The 26,561-nt window shown below is 50.9% G+C and overlaps 1 protein-coding gene across 1 annotated transcript in view; it reads left to right on the top strand.

Moving 5' to 3' along the window:
• Positions 1-25,708, top strand: part of LOC135568328 (rab11 family-interacting protein 4A-like) — a 52,393-nt gene extending 26,685 nt beyond the window's left edge. Inside the window, exons 6-14 of the mRNA XM_065015204.1 lie at positions 3,674-3,691; positions 5,054-5,155; positions 13,255-13,358; positions 14,018-14,158; positions 17,748-17,829; positions 18,480-18,617; positions 19,407-19,550; positions 22,575-22,718; positions 23,606-25,708. Of these exons, the coding sequence (XP_064871276.1) occupies positions 3,674-3,691; positions 5,054-5,155; positions 13,255-13,358; positions 14,018-14,158; positions 17,748-17,829; positions 18,480-18,617; positions 19,407-19,550; positions 22,575-22,718; positions 23,606-23,728 (996 nt within the window). The 3' untranslated portion in view covers positions 23,729-25,708. The remainder of the gene's footprint in view (positions 1-3,673; positions 3,692-5,053; positions 5,156-13,254; positions 13,359-14,017; positions 14,159-17,747; positions 17,830-18,479; positions 18,618-19,406; positions 19,551-22,574; positions 22,719-23,605) is intronic.
• The last annotated feature ends 853 nt before the right edge of the window (positions 25,709-26,561 follow it).

The following is a 26,561-nucleotide window of genomic DNA, read 5'->3' as shown; positions in this document are numbered from 1 at the left end:
CTCCACCCTGACCCCGTTCACCAGCCAGGCTTCTAAACCTGTCCTAACCCTGCTCCATCCTGACCCCGTTCACCAGCCAGGCTTCTAAACCTGTCCTAACCCTGCTCCACCCTGACCCCGTTCACCAGCCAGGCTTCTAAACCTGTCCTAACCCTGCTCCACCCTGACCCCGTTCACCAGCCAGGATTTTAAACCTGCCTGAACCCTGGTCCATGCTCATCCTCGGCTCCCAGTCCCACTCAGCCCTGTCCTTACTATAAGACCAACCCTTTACCATGCCCTGTTATAAACCAAACCTATACCATGCCCTGTTATAAACCAACCCTATACCATACCCTATGTTATAAACCAACCCTATACCATACCCTGTGTTATAAACCAACCCTATTCCATGCCCTGTTATAAACCAACCCTATAACATGCCCTGTTATAAACCAACCCTATAACATGCCCTGTTATAAACCAACCCTATTCCATGCCCTGTTATAAACCAACCCTATACCATGCCCTGTTATAAACCAACCCTATTCCATGCCCTGTTATAAACCAACCCTATACCATACCCTATGTTATAAACCAACCCTATACCATACCCTATGTTATAAACCAACCCTATACCATACCCTGTGTTATAAACCAACCCTATACCATACCCTGTGTTATAAACCAACCCTATTCCATGCCCTGTTATAAACCAACCCTATACCATACCCTGTGTTATAAGCCAACCCTATTCCATGCCCTGTGTTATAAGCCAACCCTATTCCATGCCCTGTGTTATAAACCAACCCTCTACCATGCCCTGTGTTATAAGCCAACCCTATTCCATGCCCTGTGTTATAAACCAACCCTCTACCATACCCTGTGTTATAAACCAACCCTATACCATACCCTGTGTTATAAACCAACCCTATACCATGCCCTATGTTATAAACCAACCCTATTCCATGCCCTGTTATAAACCAGTCCTATACCATGCCCTGTGTTATAAACCAACCCTATACCATGCCCTGTTATAAACCAACCCTATACCATGCCCTGTTATAAACCAACCCTATACCATGCCCTGTTATAAACCAACCCTTTACCATGCCCTGTGTTATAAACCAACCCTCTACCATACCCTGTGTTATAAACCAACCCTATACCATACCCTGTGTTATAAACCAACCCTATTCCATGCCCTATGTTATAAACCAACTCTATACCATGCCCTGTGTTATAAACCAACCCTATTCCATGCCCTGTGTTATAAACCAACCCTATTCCATGCCCTGTGTTATAAACCAACCCTATTCCATGCCCTGTTATAAACCAACCCTCTACCATGCCCTATGTTATAATCCAACCCTCTACCATGCCCTGTGTTATAAACCAACCCTATACCATGCCCTGTGTTATAAACCAACCCTATACCATGCCCTGTTATAAACCAACCCTATACCATACCCTGTTATAAACCAACCCTATACCATGCCCTGTTATAAACCAACCCTATACCATGCCCTGTGTTATAAACCAACCCTATACCATGCCCTGTGTTATAAACCAACCCTATTCCATGCCCTGTGTTATAAACCAACCCTATTCCATGCCCTGTGATATAAACCAGTCCTATACCATGCCCTGTGTTATAAACCAACCCTATACCATGCCCTGTGTTATAAACCAACCCTATTCCATGCCCTGTTATAAACCAACCCTATACCATCCCCTATGTTATAAACCAACCCTATTCCATGCCCTGTTATAAACCAGTCCTATACCATGCCCTGTGTTATAAACCAACCCTATACCATGCCCTGTTATAAACCAACCCTATACCATGCCCTGTTATAAACCAACCCTATACCATGCCCTGTTATAAACCAACCCTATACCATGCCCTGTGTTATAAACCAACCCTATTCCATGCCCTGTTATAAACCAACCCTATTCCATGCCCTGTTATAAACCAACCCTATACCATGCCCTATGTTATAAACCAACCCTATTCCATGCCCTGTTATAAACCAACCCTATACCATGCCCTGTTATAAATGAACCCTATTCCATGCCCTGTTATAAACCAACCCTTTACCATGCCCTATGTTATAAATGAACCCTATTCCATGCCCTGTGTTATAAACCAACCCTCTACCATGCCCTGTGTTATAAACCAACCCTCTACCATGCCCTGTGTTATAAACCAACCCTATACCATGCCCTGTGTTATAAACCAACCCTCTACCATGCCCTGTGTTATAAAAAAAAACTCTACCATACCCTGTGTTATAAACCAACCCTATTCCATGCCCTGTGTTATAAACCAACCCTCTACCATGCCCTGTGTTATAAACCAACCCTATACCTTGCCCTGTGTTATAAACCAACCCTCTACCATGCCCTGTGTTATAAACCAACCCTCTACCATGCCCTGTGTTATAAACCAACCCTCTACCATGCCCTGTGTTATAAACCAACCCTATACCATGCCCTGTGTTATAAACCAACCCTCTACCATGCCCTGTGTTATAAAAAAAACCTCTACCATACCCTGTGTTATAAACCAACCCTATTCCATGCCCTGTGTTATAAACCAACCCTCTACCATGCCCTGTGTTATAAACCAACCCTATACCTTGCCCTGTGTTATAAACCAACCCTCTACCATGCCCTGTGTTATAAATCAACCCTATTCAATGCCCTGTGTTATAAACCAACCCTATACCATGCCCTGTGTTATAAACCAACCCTCTACCATGCCCTGTGTTATAAACCAACCCTATTCCATGCCCTGTGTTATAAACCAACCCTCTACCATGCCCTGTGTTATAAACCAACCCTATACCATGCCCTGTGTTATAAACCAACCCTCTACCATGCCCTGTGTTATAAATCAACCCTATTCAATGCCCTGTGTTATAAACCAACCCTCTACCATGCCCTGTGTTATAAACCAACCCTATACCATGCCCTGTGTTATAAACCAACCCTATTCCATGCCCTGTGTTATAAACCAACCCTATTCCATGCCCTGTGTTATAAACCAACCCTCTACCATGCCCTGTGTTATAAACCAACCCTATTCCATGCCCTGTGTTATAAACCAACCCTCTACCATGCCCTGTGTTATAAACCAACCCTATTCCATGCCCTGTGTTATAAACCAACCCTCTACCATGCCCTGTGTTATAAACCAACCCTATTCAATGCCCTGTGTTATAAACCAACCCTATACCATGCCCTGTGTTATAAACCAACCCTCTACCATGCCCTGTGTTATAAACCAACCCTATTCCATGCCCTGTGTTATAAACCAACCCTCTTCCATGCCCTGTGTTATAAACCAACCCTCTACCATGCCCTGTGTTATAAACCAACCCTCTACCATGCCCTGTGTTATAAACCAGCCCTGTGTTATAAACCAACCCTCTACCATGCCCTGTGTTATAAACCAACCCTCTACCATGCCCTGTGTTACTGGATCCTCTACCATGCCCTGTGTTATAGGACCAAGGGACTGTACCATGCCCTGTGTTATAAATGGATCAGGTGGCTGGTTATAAACCAATCTATGGATCAGGTGGCTGGTTTTCCTGTTTATCTTTTTACAGTACTGATGGATCAGGTGGCTGGTAGAGGGAGAGACTACTGAGATCTTTTTACAACAGATGGATAAGGTGGCTGGTAGAGGAGGATCAGGTCTACTGTACTGATGGATCAGGTGGCTGGTAGAGGGAGGACTGTACTGTACTGATGGATCAGGTGGCTGGTAGAGGGAGGAACTGTACTGTACTGATGGATCAGGTGGCTGGTAGAGGGAGAGACTGTACTGGGGTTATCTGATGGATAAGGTGGCTGGTAGAGGGAGGGACTGTACTGTACTGATGGATCAGGTGGCTGGTAGAGGGAGAGACTGTACTGTACTGATGGATCAGGTGGCTGGTAGAGGGAGAGACTGTACTGTACTGATGGATCAGGTGGCTGGTAGAGGGAGAGACTGTACTGTACTGATGGATCAGGTGGCTGGTAGAGGGAGAGACTGTACTGTACTGATGGATCAGGTGGCTGGTAGAGGGAGAGACTGTACTGGGGTTATCTGATGGATCAGGTGGCTGGTAGAGGGAGAGACTGTACTGTACTGATGGATCAGGTGGCTGGTAGAGGGAGAGACTGTACTGTACTGATGGATCAGGTGGCTGGTAGAGGGAGAGACTGTACTGTACTGATGGATCAGGTGGCTGGTAGAGGGAGAGACTGTACTGTACTGATGGATCAGGTGGCTGGTAGAGGGAGAGACTGTACTGTACTGATGGATCAGGTGGCTGGTAGAGGGAGAGACTGTACTGTACTGATGGATCAGGTGGCTGGTAGAGGGAGAGACTGTACTGTACTGATGGATCAGGTGGCTGGTAGAGGGAGAGACTGTACTGTACTGATGGATCAGGTGGCTGGTAGAGGGAGAGACTGTACTGTACTGATGGATCAGGTGGCTGGTAGAGGGAGAGACTGTACTGTACTGATGGATCAGGTGGCTGGTAGAGGGAGAGACTGTACTGTACTGATGGATCAGGTGGCTGGTAGAGGGAGAGACTGTACTGTACTGATGGATCAGGTGGCTGGTAGAGGGAGAGACTGTACTGTACTGATGGATCAGGTGGCTGGTAGAGGGAGAGACTGTACTGATGTTCAGTTGTTTTAGTCTCTTATCTCCCTCTTAAACTTTGGGAAACATTTTAGATAAAAAATTAATCACACAGTTAATTACCCACCTCTTCATCTTTTTCCTCTCCTCCTCCCCCTCTTCCTCACCTTTCTACTCTCTTTCTCCTATTTTCCTCCTCGTCTCCTCTCCTCCTTCTTCCCTCTCCTCCTTCTTCCCTCTCCTCCTCCTCCTCTCCTCCCCCTCCTCTCCTCTTCCTCCTCTCCTCCCCCTCCTCTCCTCTCTTCCTCCTCCTCTCTTCCTCCTCTTCCTCCTCCTCCCTCCTCCTCTCTTCCTCCTCCTCTCCTCTCTTCCTCCTCCTCCTCTCCTCTCCTCTCCTCTCTTCCTCCTCCTCCCCTCTACAGTCAGTTGTTCCAACACAACCACAGTGCTTTTAGCAGCAGTCAGGGAAGCACAGAGGACCTGTTCAGAGACTCCATCGACTCTTGTGATGTGGACATTACTGAGAAGGTAAACACACACTGTACAGACACACTCAAGGAACCGTACCCCCCGAAACATACATTTTACTCTGTAAATGAACTGCTATGATTATTATTATCCCACAATTAAAAACACCTCTTTCATATAAGAGTTTTATTTCAGGCCTAACAGCCTACTCCATCCCCTGGACAGGACACTAGACTACCACAGGGCTTTACCCCCTGGACAGGACACTGGACTACCACAGGGCTTTACCCCCTGGACAGGACACTGGACTACCACAGGGCTTTACCACCTGGCCAGGACACTGGACTACCACAGGGCTTTACCCCCTGGACAGGACACTGGACTACCACAGGGCTTTACCCCCTGGACAGGACACTACACTACCACAGGGCTTTACCCCCTGGACAGGACACTACACTACCACAGGGCTTTACCCCCTGGACAGGACACTGGACTACCACAGGGCTTTACCCCCTGGACAGGACACTAGACTACCACAGGGCTTTACCCCCTGGACAGGACACTAGACTACCACAGGGCTTTACCCCCTGGACAGGACACTAGACTACCACAGGGCTTTACCCCCTGGACAGGACACTAGACTACCACAGGGCTTTACCCCCTGGACAGGACAGGACACTACACTACCACAGGGCTTTACCCCCTGGACAGGACACTAGACTACCACAGGGCTTTACCTCTAGGACAGGACACTAGACTACCACAGGGCTTTACCCCCTGGACGGGACACTAGACTACCACAGGGCTTTACCCAGGGCTTTACCCCTGGACGGGACACTAGACTACCACAGGGCTTTACCCCTGGACAGGGACACTAGACTACCACAGGGCTTTACCCCTGGACAGGACACTAGACTACCACAGGGCTTTACCCCCTGGACGGGACACTGGACTACCACAGGGCTTTACCCCCTGGACGGGACACTGGACTACCACAGGGCTTTACCCCCTGGACAGGACACTGGACTACCACAGGGCTTTACCCCCTGGACAGGACACTGGACTACCACAGGGCTTTACCCCCTGGACAGGACACTGGACTACCACAGGGCTTTACCCCCTGGACAGGACACTAGACTACCACAGGGCTTTACCCCTGGACAGGACACTGGACTACCACAGGGCTTTACCCCTGGACAGGACACTGGACTACCACAGGGCTTTACCCCCTGGACAGGACACTAGACTACCACAGGGCTTTACCCCCTGGACAGGACACTAGACTACCACAGGGCTTTACCCCCTGGACAGGACACTAGACTACCACAGGGCTTTACCCCCTGGACAGGACACTGGACTACCACAGGGCTTTACCCCTGGACAGGACACTGGACTACCACAGGGCTTTACCCCTGGACAGGACACTGGACTACCACAGGGCTTTACCCCTGGACAGGACACTGGACTACCACAGGGCTTTACCCCTGGACAGGACACTGGACTACCACAGGGCTTTACCCCCTGGACAGGACACTGGACTACCACAGGGCTTTACCCCCTGGACAGGACACTGGACTACCACAGGGCTTTACCCCCTGGACAGGACACTAGACTACCACAGGGCTTTACCCCCTGGACAGGACACTGGACTACCACAGGGCTTTACCCCTGGACAGGACACTAGACTACCACAGGGCTTTACCCCTGGACAGGACACTAGACTACCACAGGGCTTTACCCCTGGACAGGACACTAGACTACCACAGGGCTTTACCCCTGGACAGGACACTAGACTACCACAGGGCTTTACCCCTGGACAGGACACTAGACTACCACAGGGCTTTACCCCCTGGACAGGACACTGGACTACCACAGGGCTTTACCCCTGGACAGGACACTAGACTACCACAGGGCTTTACCCCTGGACAGGACACTAGACTACCACAGGGCTTTACCCCTGGACAGGACACTAGACTACCACAGGGCTTTACCCCTGGACAGGACACTAGACTACCACAGGGCTTTACCCCTGGACAGGACACTAGACTACCACAGGGCTTTACCCCCTGGACAGGACACTAGACTACCACAGGGCTTTACCCCTGGACAGGACACTAGACTTCCACAGGGCTTTACCCCTGGACAGGACACTAGACTACCACAGGGCTTTACCCCTGGACAGGACACTAGACTACCACAGGGCTTTACCCCTGGACAGGACACTAGACTTCCACAGGGCTACCCCTGGACAGGGCTTTTTTACCCCTGGACAGGACACTAGACTACCACAGGGCTTTACCCCCTGGACAGGACACTAGACTACCACAGGGCTTTACCCCTGGACAGGACACTAGACTACCACAGGGCTTTACCCCCTGGACCACTAGACTACCACAGGGCTTTACCCCTGGACAGGACACTAGACTACCACAGGGCTTTACCCCTGGACAGGACACTACTACCACAGGGCTTTACCCTGGACAGGACACTAGGGCTTTACCCCCTGGGACACTAGACTACCACAGGGCTTTACCCCTGGACAGGACACTAGACTACCACAGGGCTTTACCCCTGGACAGGACACTAGACTACCACAGGGCTTTACCCCCTGGACAGGACACTAGACTACCACAGGGCTTTACCCCCTGGACAGGACACTAGACTACCACAGGGCTTTACCCCCTGGACAGGACACTAGACTACCACAGGGCTTTACCCCCTGGACAGGACACTAGACTACCACAGGGCTTTACCCCCTGGACAGGACACTAGACTACCACAGGGCTTTACCCCCTGGACAGGACACTAGACTACCACAGGGCTTTACCCCCTGGACAGGACACTAGACTACAGGGCTTTACCCCCTAGGACAGGACACTAGACTACCACAGGGCTTTACCCCCTGGACAGGACACTAGACTACCACAGGGCTTTACCCTGGACAGGACACTAGACTACCACAGGGCTTTACCTCTGGACAGGACACTAGACTACCACAGGGCTTTACCCCCTGGACAGGACACTAGACTACCACAGGGCTTTACCCCCTGGACAGGACACTAGACTACCACAGGGCTTTACCCCCTGGACAGGACACTAGACTACCACAGGGCTTTACCTCTAGGACAGGACACTAGACTACCACAGGGCTTTACCCCTGGACAGGACACTAGACTACCACAGGGCTTTACCCCTGGACAGGACACTAGACTACCACAGGGCTTTACCCCCTGGGACAGGACACTAGACTACCACAGGGCTTTACCCCCTGGACAGGACACTAGACTACCACAGGGCTTTACCTCTAGGACAGGACACTAGACTACCACAGGGCTTTACCCCCTGGACAGGACACTAGACTACCACAGGGCTTTACCCCCCCTGGACAGGACACTAGACTACCACAGGGCTTTACCCCTGGACAGGACACTAGACTACCACAGGGCTTTACCCCTGGACAGGACACTGACTACCACAGGGCTTTACCTCTGGAGGACAGGACACTAGAGGGCTTTACCACAGGGCTTTACCCCCTGGACAGGACACTAGACTACCACAGGGCTTTACCCCTGGACAGGACACTAGACTACCACAGGGCTTTACCCCTGGACAGGACACTAGACTACCACAGGGCTTTACCCCTGGACAGGACAGGACACTAGACTACCACAGGGCTTTACCCCTGGACAGGACACTAGACTACCACAGGGCTTTACCTCTAGGACAGGACACTAGACTTCCACAGGGCTTTACCCCTGGACAGGACACTAGACTACCACAGGGCTTTACCCCTGGACAGGACACTAGACTACCACAGGGCTTTACCTCTAGGACAGGACACTAGACTACCACAGGGCTTTACCCCTGGACAGGACACTAGACTACCACAGGGCTTTACCCCCACTGGACAGGACACTAGACTACCACAGGGCTTTACCCCCTGGACAGGACACTAGACTACCACAGGGCTTTACCCCCTGGACGGGACACTAGACTACCACAGGGCTTTACCCCCTGGACGGGACACTAGACTACCACAGGGCTTTTCCCCCTGGACCCCTGGGACACTAGACTACCACAGGGCTTTACCCCCTGGACAGGACACTAGACTACCACAGGGCTTTACCACCTGGACCCCTGGACAGGACACTAGACTACCACAGGGCTTTACCCCCTGGACAGGACACTAGACTATCACAGGGCTTTACCCACTGGACAGGACACTGGACTACCACAGGGCTTTACCTCTAGGACAGGACACTAGACTACCACAGGGCTTTACCCCCTGGACAGGACACTAGACTACCACAGGGCTTTACCTCTAGGACAGGACACTAGACTTCCACAGGGCTTTACCCCCTGGACAGGACACTAGACTACCACAGGGCTTTACCCCCTGGACAGGACACTAGACTACCACAGGGCTTTACCTCTAGGACAGGACACTAGACTACCACAGGGCTTTACCCCCTGGACCCCTACCACAGGGCTTTACAGGACACTAGACTACCACAGGGCTTTACCTCTAGGACTGGACACTAGACTACCACAGGGCTTTACCCCCTGGACAGGACACTAGACTACCACAGGGCTTTACCTCTAGGACAGGACACTAGACTACCACAGGGCTTTACCTCTAGGACAGGACACTAGACTACCACAGGGCTTTACCCCCTGGACAGGACACTAGACTACCACAGGGCTTTACCCCCTGGACAGGACACTAGACTACCACAGGGCTTTACCTCTAGGACAGGACACTAGACTACCACAGGGCTTTACCCCCTGGACAGGACACTAGACTTCCACAGGGCTTTACCCCCTGGACAGGACACTAGACTACCACAGGGCTTTACCCCCTGGACAGGACACTAGACTACCACAGGGCTTTACCTCTAGGACAGGACACTAGACTACCACAGGGCTTTACCCCCTGGACAGGACACTAGACTACCACAGGGCTTTACCTCTAGGACAGGACACTAGACTACCACAGGGCTTTACCCCCTGGACAGGACACTAGACTACCACAGGGCTTTACCCCCTGGACAGGACACTGGACTACCACAGGGCTTTACCTCTAGGACAGGACACTAGACTTCCACAGGGCTTTACCCCCTGGACAGGACACTAGACTACCACAGGGCTTTACCCCCTGGACAGGACACTAGACTACCACAGGGCTTTACCTCTAGGACAGGACACTAGACTTCCACAGGGCTTTACCCCCTGGACAGGACACTAGACTACCACAGGGCTTTACCCCCTGGACAGGACACTAGACTACCACAGGGCTTTACCTCTAGGACAGGACACTAGACTACCACAGGGCTTTACCCCCTGGACAGGACACTAGACTACCACAGGGCTTTACCCCCTGGACAGGACACTAGACTACCACAGGGCTTTACCCCCTGGACAGGACACTAGACTACCACAGGGCTTTACCCCTGGACGGGACACTAGACTACCACAGGGCTTTACCCCCTGGGCTTTACCCCCTGGACGGGACACTAGACTACCACAGGGCTTTTCCCCCTGGACGGGACACTAGACTACCACAGGGCTTTACCCCCTGGACGGGACACTAGACTACCACAGGGCTTTACCCCCTGGACGGGACACTAGACTATCACAGGGCTTTACCCCCTGGACAGGACACTAGACTATCACAGGGCTTTACCCACTGGACAGGACACTGGACTACCACAGGGCTTTACCCTTTACCCCCTGGACAGGACACTAGACTACCACAGGGCTTTACCCCTGGACAGGACACTAGACTACACAGGGCTTTACCTCTAGGACAGGACACTAGACTTCCACAGGGCTTTACCCCTGGACAGGACACTAGACTACCACAGGGCTTTACCCCTGGACAGGACACTAGACTACCACAGGGCTTTACCTCTAGGACAGGACACTAGACTACCACAGGGCTTTACCCCCTGGACAGGACACTAGACTACCACAGGGCTTTACCTCTAGGACAGGACACTAGACTACCACAGGGCTTTACCCCCTGGACAGGACACTAGACTACCACAGGGCTTTACCCCCTGGACAGGACACTAGACTACCACAGGGCTTTACCCCCTGGACAGGACACTAGACTACCACAGGGCTTTACCCCCTGGACAGGACACTAGACTACCACAGGGCTTTACCTCTAGGACAGGACACTAGACTACCACAGGGCTTTACCCCCTGGACAGGACACTAGACTACCACAGGGCTTTACCTCTAGGACAGGACACTAGACTACCACAGGGCTTTACCCCCTGGACAGGACACTAGACTACCACAGGGCTTTACCCCTGGACAGGACACTAGACTACCACAGGGCTTTACCTCCTGGACAGGACACTAGACTACCACAGGGCTTTACCCCCTGGACAGGACACTAGACTACCACAGGGCTTTACCCCCTGGACAGGACACTAGACTACCACAGGGCTTTACCCCCTGGACAGGACACTAGACTACCACAGGGCTTTACCTCTAGGACAGGACACTAGACTACCACAGGGCTTTACCCCCTGGACAGGACACTAGACTACCACAGGGCTTTACCCCCTGGACAGGACACTAGACTACCACAGGGCTTTACCCCCTGGACAGGACACTAGACTACCACAGGGCTTTACCCCCTGGACAGGACACTGGACTACCACAGGGCTTTACCTCTAGGGGCTTTACAGGACAGGACACTAGACTTCCACAGGGCTTTACCCCTGGACAGGACACTAGACTACCACAGGGCTTTACCCCTGGACAGGACACTAGACTACCACAGGGCTTTACCCCCTGGACAGGACACTAGACTACCACAGGGCTTTACCTCTAGGACAGGACACTAGACTACCACAGGGCTTTACCCCCTGGACAGGACACTAGACTACCACAGGGCTTTACCTCTAGGACAGGACACTAGACTTCCACAGGGCTTTACCCCCTGGACAGGACACTAGCCTACCACAGGGCTTTACCCCTGGACAGGACACTAGACTACCACAGGGCTTTACCTCTAGGACAGGACACTAGACTACCACAGGGCTTTACCCCTGGACAGGACACTAGACTACCACAGGGGCTTTACCCTGGACAGGACACTAGACTACCACAGGGCTTTACCCCTGGACAGGACACTAGACTACCACAGGGCTTTACCCCCTGGACAGGGACACTAGACTACCACAGGGCTTTACCCCTGGACGGGACACTAGACTACCACAGGGCTTTACCCCTGGACGGGACACTAGACTACCACAGGGCTTTACCCCTGGACGGGACACTAGACTACCACAGGGCTTTACCCCTGGACGGGACACTAGACTATCACAGGGCTTTACCCCTGGACAGGACACTAGACTATCACAGGGCTTTACCCCTGGACAGGACACTAGACTACCACAGGGCTTTACCTCTAGGACCTCTAGGACAGGACACTAGACTACCACAGGGCTTTACCCCTGGACAGGACACAGGGCTTTACCTCTAGACTACTACCACAGGGCTTTACCCCTAGGACAGGACACTAGACTACCACAGGGCTTTACCTCTAGGACAGGACACTAGACTACCACAGGGCTTTACCCCCTGGACAGGACACTAGACTACCACAGGGCTTTACCCCCTGGACAGGACACTAGACTACCACAGGGCTTTACCCCCTGGACAGGACACTAGACTACCACAGGGCTTTACCCCCTGGACAGGACACTAGACTACCACAGGGCTTTACCTCTAGGACAGGACACTAGACCACCACAGGGCTTTACCCCCTGGACGGGACACTAGACTACCTCAGGGCTTTACCCCCTGGACGGGACACTAGTCTACCACAGGGCTTTACCCCCTGGACAGGACACTGGACTACCACAGGGCTTTACCCCTAGGACAGGACACTAGACTACCACAGGGCTTTACCCCCTGGACAGGACACTAGACTACCACAGGGCTTTACCCCCTGGACAGGACACTAGACTACCACAGGGCTTTACCTCTAGGACAGGACACTAGACTACCACAGGGCTTTACCTCTAGGACAGGATACTAGACTACCACAGGGCTTTACCCCAAATCCACTCCTTGGCTGATTCGGGAGGCATCGGGTCGCGTTTCTTTGGTCTCACCTGAACCTATGTGTCTGTCCTCAGGTGAGTTACCTGGAGAAGAAGGTGACAGAGCTGGAGAATGACAGTCTGGCTAATGGAGACCTCAAGTGTAAACTCAAACAGGGCAACACACAGCTAGTACACAGGTGAGATATACTGTATACACACCAGACTTGGATTCAAATACTATAGTATGTCAAATATCTCAATTACTTTCACATCAATTTAAAGTAAGTATTCAGATATATTTTCAATATTGTAATATATACACTTGGAAAGTATTTGATAGAATTTTCAGATACTTATTTCAAATACTATTTTCAAATACCTGGGTTAAATGCATAGGAGTGTATTTAAGTCGGTGTATTTTAGTATTTGAAATACAATTTTGCAGACTATTTAGTTTTTTACAATAAGTATTCAAATACTCAAATAGAAGTACTTGTTTTGGGCTGTGTCTTTGAAAATGCAGTACTCAAATACACAGAAGTACTTTAAATATCAGATAACATGAGTGTAAACTTCAGAATAGAAAGACCGAACGAGATTCAATCAAAGACACGTCGTCGTTGACAAGTGACACTTGACATGTAAAGCTCATTTAGATATGAGATTAACAGCTGCAGTGTTTACCGTAACGTTCCATCTCTGCTAACGTCAAGGAAAATGTCCTTTTTAAAACGGTGCGTGGTTGATAGTGTCGACGACTTGCCTCTGATTGAATCACTGTTTTTTTTTAAAGACTTGTAATTGATATGGATTACACTTGTGTAATGACGATGTTGTGCGTCTCTCTGTCTCCCAGGGTTCATGAGCTGGAGGAGCAGCTGAAGGACCAGGAGGGCAGAGCAGATCAGACCCTGGAGGAAGAGACACATAGACACAGAGAGACCTACTGCAAGATGGAGAGAGACAAGAACACGGACATAGAGCTGCTCAGTAACAGGTACACACAACACACTCTTGAGTTTTTCTGGTACAACGGAACCAATGAAATAGTCCCAAAAGTCCAAGGGAAATGAAGCGCACCTTAGGACCACCTTAGTAACGCACAGGAACACCTTAGTAACGCACAGGAACACCTTAGTAACGCACAGGAACATCACCTTAGTAACGCACAGGAACACCACCTTAGTAAAGCATAGGAACACCACCTTAGTAATGCACAGGAACACCACCTTAGTAACGCACAGGAACACCACCTTAGTAACGCACAGGAACACCACCTTAGTAACGCACAGGAACACCACCTTAGTAACGCACAGGAACACCACCTTAGTAACGCACAGGAACACCACCTTAGTAACACGCACAGGAACACCACCTTAGTAACGCACAGGAACACCACCTTAGTAACGCACAGGAACATCATCTTAGTAACGCACAGGAACACCACCTTTAGTAACGCACAGGAACACCACCTTAGTAACGCACAGACCACCTTAGTAACGACACAGGACACCACCTTAGTAACGCACAGGAACACCTTTAGTAACGCACAGGAACACCTTTAGTAACGCACAGGAACACCACCTTAGTAACGCACAGGAACACCACCTTAGTAACGCACAGGAACACCACCTTAGTAACGCACAGGAACACCACCTTAGTAACGCACAGGAACACCACCTTAGTAACGCACAGGAACACCACCTTAGTAACGCACAGGAACACCACCTTAGTAACGCACAGGAACACCACCTTAGTAACGCACAGGAACACCACCTTAGTAACGCACAGGAACACCACCTTAGTAACGCACAGGAACACCACCTTAGTAACGCACAGGAACACCTTTAGTAACGCACAGGAACACCTTTAGTAACGCACAAGAACACCTTAGTAACGCACAGGAACACCTTAGTAACGCACAGGAACACCACCTTAGTAACGCACAGGAACACCTTTAGTAACGCACAGGAACACCTTTAGTAACGCACAGGAACACCTTAGTAACGCACAGGAACACCACCTTAGTAACGCATAGGAACACCTTTAGTAACGCACAGGAACACCTTTAGTAACGCACAAGAACACCTTTAGTAACGCACAGGAACACCTTAGTAACGCACAGGAACACCTTAGTAACGCACAGGAACACCTTAGTAATGCACAGGAACACCATTAATAACGCACAGGAACACCTTAGTAATGCACAGGAACACTTTTAGTAACGCACAGGAACACCTTAGTAACGCACAGGAACACTTTTAGTAACGCACAGGAACACCTTAGTAACGCACAGGAACACCTTAGTAACGCACAGGAACACCTTAGTAACGCACAGGAACACTTTTAGTAACGCACAGGAACACCTTAGTAATGCACAGGAACACTTTTAGTAACGCACAGGAACACCTTAGTAACGCACAGGAACACTTTTAGTAACGCACAGGAACACCTTAGTAACGCACAGGAACACCTTAGTAACGCACAGGAACACCTTAGTAATGCACAGGAACACCATTAATAACGCACAGGAACACCTTAGTAATGCACAGGAACACTTTTAGTAACGCACAGGAACACCTTAGTAACGCACAGGAACACTTTTAGTAACGCACAGGAACACCTTAGTAACGCACAGGAACACCTTAGTAACGCACAGGAACACTTTTAGTAACGCACAGGAACACCTTAGTAATGCACAGGAACACTTTTAGTAACGCACAGGAACACCTTAGTAACGCACAGGAACACTTTTAGTAACGCACAGGAACACCTTAGTAACGCACAGGAACACCTTAGTAATGCACAGGAACACCTTAGTAATGCACAGGAACACTTTTAGTAACGCACAGGAACACCTTAGTAATGCACAGGAACACCTTAGTAACGCACAGGAACACCTTAGTAACGCACAGGAACACCTTAGTAACGCGCAGGAACACGTTTAGTAACACACAGGAACACCTTAGTAACGCACAGGAACACCTTTAGTAATGCACAGGAACACCTTTAGTAATGCACAGGAACACTTTTAGTAACGCACAGGAACACTTTAGTAACGCACAGGAACACCTTAGTAACGCACAGGAACACCTTAGTAACGCACAGGAACACCTTAGTAACGCACAGGAACACCTTAGTAACGCACAGGAACACCTTAGTAACGCACAGGAACATCACCTTAGTAACGCACAGGAACACCACCTTAGTAACGCACAGGAACACCACCTTAGTAACGCACAGGAACACCACCTTAGTAACGCACAGGAACACCACCTTAGTAACGCACAGGAACACCACCTTAGTAACGCACAGGAACACCACCTTAGTAACGCACAGGAACACCTTTAGTAACGCACAGGAACACCTTAGTAACGCACAGGAACACCTTAGTAACGCACAGGAACACCACCTTAGTAACGCATAGGAACACCTTTAGTAACGCACAGGAACACCTTTAGTAACAGGAACACTTTTAGTAGGAACACCTTAGTAACGCACAGGAACACCACCTTTAGTAACGCACAGGAACACCTTTAGTAACGCACAGGAACACCTTTAGTAACGCACAAGAACACCTTTAGTAACGCACAGGAACACCTTAGTAACGCACAGGAACACCTTAGTAACGCACAGGAACACCTTAGTAACGCACAGGAACACTTTTAGTAACGCACAGGAACACCTTAGTAACGCACAGGAACACCTTAGTAACGCACAGGAACACTTTTAGTAACGCACAGGAACACCTTTAGTAATGCACAGGAACACCTTAGTAACGCACAGGAACACCTTAGTAACGCACAGGAACACTTTTAGTAACGCACAGGAACACCTTAGTAACGCACAGGAACACCTTAGTAACGCACAGGAACACCTTAGTAATGCACAGGAACACCATTAATAACGCACAGGAACACCTTAGTAATGCACAGGAACACTTTTAGTAACGCACAGGAACACCTTAGTAACGCACAGGAACACTTTAGTAACGCACAGGAACACCTTAGTAACGCACAGGAACACCTTAGTAACGCACAGGAACACTTTTAGTAACGCACAGGAACACCTTAGTAACGCACAGGAACACTTTTAGTAACGCACAGGAACACCTTAGTAACGCACAGGAACACTTTTAGTAACGCACAGGAACACCTTAGTAACGCACAGGAACACCTTAGTAATGCACAGGAACACTTTTAGTAACGCACAGGAACACCTTAGTAACGCACAGGAACACCTTAGTAACGCACAGGAACACCTTAGTAACGCGCAGGAACACGTTTAGTAACACACAGGAACACCTTAGTAACGCACAGGAACACCTTTAGTAATGCACAGGAACACTTTAGTAATGCACAGGAACACTTTAGTAATGCACAGGAACACCTTTAGTAATGCACAGGAACACTTTTAGTAATGCACAGGAACACTTTAGTAACGCACAGGAACACCTTTAGTAACGCACAGGAACACCTTAGTAACGCACAGGAACACCTTAGTAACGCACAGGAACACCTTAGTAACGAACAGCTGTAAATTGGTAATAGAAATGGTAGATATCTGGGTAACTGTTTTCTCTATAGAGTTCAGCAGCTGGAGGAGGAGAATGGGGAGATGAAACTGAACGTGTGTAAACTGAAGTCTCAGACTGAGAAACTAGACCAGGTGGGTGGTCATAAAGTCTGTCTGTCTGTCTGCCTGTCTGTCTGTCTGTCTGCCTGTCTGCCTGTCTGTCTGTCTATCTGCCTGTCTGTCTGCCTGTCTGTCAATGGATAACTCTCCCCCATCTCTCTCTCTCTCCCCCATCTCTCTCTCTCCCCCATCTCTCTCTCTCCCCATCTCTCTCTCTCTCCCCCCATCTCTCTCTCTCTCCCCCATCTCTCTCTCTCTCTCTCCCCCATCTCTCTCTCTCTCCCCATCTCTCTCTCTCTCCCTCTCCCTCTCTCTCTCTCTCTCTCTCCCATCTCCCATCTCTCTCTCTCCCCTCTCCCCCATCTCTCCTCTCCCCCCTCCCCCCTCTCTCCCTCTCTCCCCATCTCTCTCCCCTCTCTCCCATCTCTCTCCCTCTCTCTCCCCCCCATCTCTCCCCCATCTCTCTCTCTCCCCCATCTCCTCTCTCTCCCCCATCTCCCTCTCTCTCCTCCTCTCCCTCTCTCTCCCCTCTCCCTCTCTCCCCATCTCTCTCTCTCTTCCCTCTCTCCCCCTCTCCCTTTCTCCCCCTCTCCCTTTCTCCCCCTCTCCCTTTCTCCCCCTCTCCCTTTCTCTCCCCCTCCCCTCTCTCCCCCTCTCCCTCTCTCCCCCTCTCCCTCTCCCAGGAGAAGCAGCGTATGACAGACCGGTTGGAGGACACCAGTCTGAGGCTGAAGGATGAGATGGACCTCTACAGGAAGATGATGGACAAGCTGTGGCAGAACAGACATGAATTCCAGAAGGAGAGAGAGGCCATGCAAGAGGTACGGACACACACACACACACACACACAATATATATTTTCCTCCATTCGTTCCTATTGCACTCAACTGCTTTAGTGACCATATTCACCATTTTCTATATTTTAACTTCTAACCACCTAGGAAACTACATTGATGTGACAGACAAACTCTCCCTCTGTCCCTCCCTCCGTCCCTCCCTCCGTCCCTCCCTCTGTCCCTCCCTCCGTCCCTCCCTCTGTCCCTCCCTCCGTCCCTCCCTCTGTCCCTCCCTCCGTCCCTCCCTCTCTCCCCCTCCATCTCTCCCTCCATCTCTCCCTCCATCTCTCCCTCCATCTCTCCCTCCATCTCTCTCTCTCCCTCCCTCTCTCTCCCTCCATCTCTCCCCTTCCCTCCCTCTGTCCCTCCCTCTCCATCTCTCTCCCCTCCATCTCTCCCTCCATCTCTCCCTCCATCTCTCCCCTTCCCTCCCCATCCTCCCCTCCCTCCCCTGTCCCTCCCTCCCATCTCTCCCTCCATCTCTCCCTCCATCTCTCCCTCCATCTCTCCCTCCATCTCTCCCTCCATCTCTCCCTCCATCTCTCCCTCCATCTCTCCCTCCCTCTGTCCCCTTCCCTCCCTCTGTCCCCTTCCCTCCCTCTGTCCCTCCCTCTCCATCTCTCCCTCCATCTCTCCTTCCATCTCTCCCTCCCTCTCTCTCCCTCCCTCTCTCTCCCTCTCCCTCCCTCTCTCTCCCTCCCTCTCTCCCCTTCCCTCCCTCTGTCCCTCCCTCTCCATCTCTCCCCCCCCCCCCCCCTCCCTCCATCTTTGTAGTTGATAGAGGACCTGCGTCGGGAGTTGGAGCACCTGCAGCTGTTTAAGCTGGGTTCAGAGGCGGGGCAGGGGGCGGGGCTATCAGAATACAACGCCAAGACACGGGAAATAGAGATGGAGCATGAGGTCAAGAGACTGAAACAGGTGAGGCTCACACACACACACACACATAGACACACACACACACATAGACACACACACACACATAGACAGACACACACACACACAGACACACACACATAGACACACACACACACATAGACACACACACACACACACACACACACACACACACACATAGACACACACACACACATACACACACACACACACAGAACGTGTACACACACACACACACGCTGAACGTGTACACACATACACACACACACACAGAACGTGTACACACACACGCTGAACGTGTACACACACACACACACGCTGAACGTGTTCACACACACACACGCTGAACGTGTACACACACACACACGCTGAACGTGTACACACACACACACGCTGAACGTGTACACACACACACACGCTGAACGTGTTCACACACACACACACGCTGAACGTGTACACACACACACACGCTGAACGTGTACACACACACATGCTGAACGTGTACACACACACACACGCTGAACGTGTACACACACACACACACGCTGAACGTGTACACACACACGCTGAACGTGTACACACACACACACACGCTGAACGTGTTCACACACACACACACATGCTGAACGTATACACACACACGCTGAACGTGTACACACACACACATGCTGAACGTGTACACACACACACACACGCTGAACGTGTACACACACACACACGCACCCGCTGAACGTGTACACACACACACACACACGCTGAACGTGTACACACACACACACATGCTGAACGTGGACACACACACACACATGCTGAACGTGTACACACACACACACCTGCACACGCACCCGCTGAACGTGTACACACACACCTGCACACGCTGAACGTGTACACACACACACACACACACGCACCTGCTGAACGTGTACACACACGCACCCGCTGAACGTGTACACACACACACCCGCTGAACGTGTACACACACACACACACGCTGAACGTGTACACACACACACACGCTGAACGTGTACACACACACACACGCTGAACGTGTACACACACACACACGCTGAACGTGTACACACACACACACGCTGAACGTGTACACACACACACACGCTGAACGTGTACACACACACACACACACCCGCTGAACGTGTACACACACACATGCTGAACGTGTACACACACACACACATGCTGAACGTGTACACACACACACGCGCTGAACGTGTACACACACACACATGCTGAACGTGTACACACACACACGCGCTAAACGTGTACACACACACACACGCGCGCGCTGAACGTGTACACACACACACGCTGAACGTGTACACACACACACGCTGAACGTGTACACACACACACACGCTGAACGTGTACACACACACACACGTGTACACACACACATGCTGAACGTGTACACACACACACGCTGAACGTGTACACACACACGCTGAACGTGTACACACACACACACACGCTGAACGTGTTCACACACACACACACATGCTGAACGTATACACACACACGCTGAACGTGTACACACACACACACACATGCTGAACGTGTACACACACACACACACGCTGAACGTGTACACACACACACACGCACCCGCTGAACGTGTACACACACACACACACACGCTGAACGTGTACACACACACACACATGCTGAACGTGGACACACACACACACATGCTGAACGTGTACACACACACACACCTGCACACGCACCCGCTGAACGTGTACACACACACACCTGCACACGCTGAACGTGTACACACACACACACACACACGCACCTGCTGAACGTGTACACACACGCACCCGCTGAACGTGTACACACACACACACACCCGCTGAACGTGTACACACACACACACACGCTGAACGTGTACACACACACACGCTGAACGTGTACACACACACACACGCTGAACGTGTACACACACACACACACGCTGAACGTGTACACACACACACACGCTGAACGTGTACACACACACACACGCTGAACGTGTACACACACACACACGCTGAACGTGTACACACACACACACACACCCGCTGAACGTGTACACACACACATGCTGAACGTGTACACACACACACACATGCTGAACGTGTACACACACACACGCGCTGAACGTGTACACACACACACATGCTGAACGTGTACACACACACACGCGCTAAACGTGTACACACACACACGCGCTGAACGTGTACACACACACACGCTGAACGTGTACACACACACACGCTGAACGTGTACACACACACACGCTGAACGTGTACACACACACACACACGCTGAACGTGTACACACACACACACACATGCTGAACGTGTACACACACACACGCGCTGAACGTGTACACACACACGCGCGCTGAACGTGTACACACACACACGCTGAACGTGTACACACACACCCGCTGAACGTGTACACACACACACGCTGAACGTGTACACACACACACGCCGAACGTGTACACACACACACACACACACGCTGAACGTGTACACACACACACACACACGCTGAACGTGTACACACACACACACACGCTGAACGTGTACACACACACACACACACGCTGAATGTGTACACACACACACACACGCTGAACGTGTACACACACACACACACGCTGAACGTGTACACACACACACACGCTGAACGTGTACACACACACACGCTGAACGTGTACACACACACATGCTGAACGTGTACACACACAAAGAGACATACACAAAACCCAGACGAATTGAGGCTGTTCTGAGGGCAAAAGGAGGTGAAACTCAATATTAGGAAGGTGTTCAATATTAGAAACATTTTCTCAGAGTTTATATTCTAACTGCTCTTTCTCCTTCCTCTTCCTCTTCCCTCCCTCTCTCCACCCTCTTCCCTCCTTCCTCCCTCCCTTCCTCTCCCCACTCCCTCCCTCGCTCCCTCGCTCCACCCTCTTCCTTCCTTCCTCCCTCCCTCTCTCTCTCTCCACCCCCTCCCCCCTCTCCCTCTCTCTCCACCCTACAGGAGAACTTTAAGCTGCGGGACCAGAACGATGACCTGAACAGTCAGATCCTCAGTCTGAGTCTGTATGAAGCTAAGAACCTGTTTGCCTGCCACACCAAGGCCCAGTCACTGGCTGCTGAGATAGACAACGCTTCTAGGGACGAGGTGAGAGGGTCTGACTGTGGGGTAGAGTGGGGTAGGGTAGAGTGGAGTGGGTTAGAGTGGGGTAGGGTAGAGTGGAGTGGGTAGAGTGGGGTGGGGTAGAGTGGGGTAGGGTAGAGTGGGGTAGGGTAGAGTGGGGTAGGGTGGGTGGGGTGGAGTGGGGTAGGTGGGGTGGGTAGAGTGGGGTGGGTAGAGTGGAGTGGGGTAGAGTGGGGTGGGGTAGAGTGGGGTGGGGTAGGTGGGTGGGGTAGAGTGGGGTAGGGTAGAGTGGGGGGTAGGGTGGAGTGGGTGGGGTGGGGTAGGGGTGGGTGGAGGGGGTAGAGTGGGGTAGAGTGGAGTGGGGTAGAGTGGAGTGGGGTAGAGTGGAGTAGGGTAGAGTGGAGTGGGGTAGAGTGGGGTAGGGTAGAGTGGAGTGGGGTAGAGTGGGGTAGAGTGGGGTAGGGTGACATACAGAAATCAGCAGGAAAGGGGACGGTTGAGCTACAGGCTCATGTTAGTCACTTTGTGTCAAATGTCATTTTATTTGTTTAAAAAAATCTCTATCTTTTGATTGACATTCTCTCTCCCCCTTCCTACCCTTCCTACCTCCCTCCCTCCCTCCTGTCCTCCTCCCTCTCCCTCCTGTCCTCCCTCCCTCCCTCCTGTCCTCCTCTCTACCTCCCTCCCTCCTGTCCTCCTCTCTACCTCCCACCCTCCCTCTCCCTCTCCCCCTCCCCGTTCCCTCCCTCTCCCTCCTGTCCTCCTCCTCCTGTCCTCCTCTCCCTCCCTCCCTCTCTCCCCCTCCCCGTTCCCCCCTCCCCTCCTGTCCTCCTCCTCCCCCCTCCCTCCCTCCCTCTCCCTGTTCCCTCCCTCTCCCTCCTGTCCTCCTCCTCCTCCTTCGTCTCCTCTAGTTGGTGGATGCTCTGAAGGAGCAGGAGTGTGTTAACCTACGTCTCAGACAGTATATGGATAAAATCATCCTGGCCATTCTGGACCACAACCCCTCTATCCTGGAGATCAAGAGTAACAGTTAAACACACACTCACACACACACACACCATTCTGGACCACAACCCCTCTATCCTGGAGATCAAGAGTAACAGTTAAACACTCACACACACACACACACACACACACACCATTCTGGACCACAACCCCTCTATCCTGGAGATCAAGAGTAACAGTTAAACACACACTCACACACTCACACACACACACCATTCTGGACCACAACCCCTCTATCCTGGAGATCAAGAGTAACAGTTAAACACACACTCACACACTCACACTTCCACGCCTGGGGATGGGACAGAACTTAAAACAACAGACACTCAAAACAACTGACAGCTGTCTGTGGTTTACAGCTGAAACTCGCCGTCTACTCTATCTGTCAATCAACTGTTAGATGTCCCGCCTCCTTTATCTATCCCACCAATGATGAACTGTTATTATGTTGCCAAGAAGAGAAACTGTGGTACTGAATGACACTATCCGGAGACTAGCAGTATTATGATGGTGTTCACTTTATGATGACGATAATTATTCTAAGTTAGGTTGACACACACTCTCCCTCTGGGTTCACGACCTCCAGGATGACTGTCCACTAGCCTACAATGATGTCATCATTTATTACTGATTTAACAATGAGGAATATTTGCAAACCGGAGCGCGCCACTTTTGATTGGCTAACTGAGCTGTTCGATCACGTTCAAAAGTGGGTAAAGGTCGTAGGGTGAGCGGACGAGGAAGTGTAACAGATAGTGTGGGTAGGTTAAGACGAGGGATTTTAAGATTCCTTCGGGTTAAGGTCTGATAGCTTGGTAGAGATGGGAGTCGTTGGTCATATTATGGACGTTCGGATGTTTGATGCCGGGATACAGTAGCAATCAACCGTGAGGTGAGACTCACCCCTCCCTCCCTCCCCCCCCTGTGCAACGGGGACCAAGGGTGTCTCAATAGTCACCTCCTCTTCTTTGTCTTCTCTTTCATCTACACTGACAGGACAGGTGAAAGATGCCCCACTCAGATGTTTCCTTTCACCTGTCCTGTCTTCTCTGATCAGTTCAAATCAAGGAAAGGAAAGGAAAGGAAGGAGATGAGGCCACTTCAGACCACTGAGACTCACCCCTCCCTCCCCCTCCTGTCCTCCTCCCTCCCTCCCCCTCCTGTCCTCCTCCCTCCCTCCCTCCCCCTCCTGTCCTTTCTCCCTCCCTCCCCCTCCTGTCTTCCCTCCCTCCCTCTCCCTCCTGTCCTCCTCCCTCTCCCTCATGTCAATCAAGGAAAGGAAAGGAAAGTAAAGTAAGGAGATGAGGCCACTTCAGACCACTGAGACTCACCCCTTCCTCCCCTCCTGTCCTCCTCCCTCCCTCCCTCCCCCTCCTGTCCTCCTCCCTCCCTCCCTCCCCTCCTGTCCTCCCTCCCTCCCTCCCCCTCCTGTCCTCCCTCCCTCCCTCCTGTCCTCCTCCCTCCCTCCCTCTCCCTCCTGTCCTCCTCCCTCTCCCTCATGTCAATCAAGGAAAGGAAAGGAAAGGAAGGAGATGAGGCCACTATCAGACCACTGAGACTCACCCCAAGTTTAGTCTCCACGCTGATTCCTCTGGTCGGGAGGGACGTGAAGATTATACCTTCTGATTCTATGATCCAGTTCCTCTCTGGCCGTGAAGGTTATAACTTGTTATGAAGTGTCATGACCTGTCATAAGCATTTAAGACAGGCGTCATACTGGTGTCATAGCGTTGTTTATAGGCTTAAACGATGCATAGTGAACAAAGTGTTAATAATAATGATACCCTATTCCCTGTATAGCGCACTACTTTGGACCAGGGCCCAATGATACCCTATTCCCTATATAGCGCACTACTTTGGACCAGGGCCCAATGATACCCTATTCCCTATATAGTGCACTACTTTGGACCAGGGCCCAATGATACCCTGTTCCCTATATAGTGCACTACTTTGGACCAGGGCCCAATGATACCCTATTCCCTATATAGCGCACTACTTTGGACCAGGGCCCAATGATATTCCCTACTTTGGACCAGGGCCCAATGATACCCTATTCCCTATATAGTGCACTACTTTGGACCAGGGCCCAATGATACCCTATTCCCTATATAGTGCACTACTTTGGACCAGGGCCCAATGATACCCTATTCCCTATATAGTGCACTACATTGGACCAGGGCCCAATGATACCCTATTCCCTATATAGTGCACTACTTTGGACCAGGGCCCAATGATACCCTGTTCCCTGTATAGTGCACTACATTGGACCAGGGCCCAATGATACCCTGTTCCCTATATAGTGCACTACATTGGACCAGCGCCCAATGATACCCTATTCCCTATACAGTGCACTACATTGGACCAGCGCCCATAGGGATTAGGGTGCCATTGGGGATGCATAGACAGTGTAGGTAATACTAGGAGTATAACCAGCTTGTTGTGCTATGTAGTAGTGTATAACCACCGTGCACTGAGTTATGTGTTGCTGTAGAAGATGAGTGTAGTAGGTAAACACATTGTATTACGGTCCTCATGTAATTCTACACTGGAAACATAGGGTCCTGTTCATTAGGGATACATTGTTTTGAAACTGAGTCGAACGGTACAAGCACCTACCTGAACTTGTCCAATAAGAACAAATGTTTTCCGTTGCAACACGTTTTTGCTACGGTGTGCCCTAATAGTGAACACGACCCCACCCAGGACTTTGAAAAAGGCCAACGAGAGTTATCAAGGTGGTAGTTACTTAGGGGGAGAAACCTAACGTTCCACAGAAGTCAAAATGTTCACTCAGTCATGCCAAGATGAAAATGTTACCTAAGTGGAAGTTAGGATTTGCCTCTAAGAGAATAAGTCACATGA

The sequence above is a fragment of the Oncorhynchus nerka genome, unplaced genomic scaffold, assembly GCF_034236695.1.
Source record: "Oncorhynchus nerka isolate Pitt River unplaced genomic scaffold, Oner_Uvic_2.0 unplaced_scaffold_1621, whole genome shotgun sequence".
In the NCBI taxonomy this organism is placed as follows: domain Eukaryota; kingdom Metazoa; phylum Chordata; class Actinopteri; order Salmoniformes; family Salmonidae; genus Oncorhynchus; species Oncorhynchus nerka.
The sequence above is the reverse complement of the archived record's forward strand: the minus strand, read 5'-3'. Positions and strand labels throughout refer to the sequence as shown.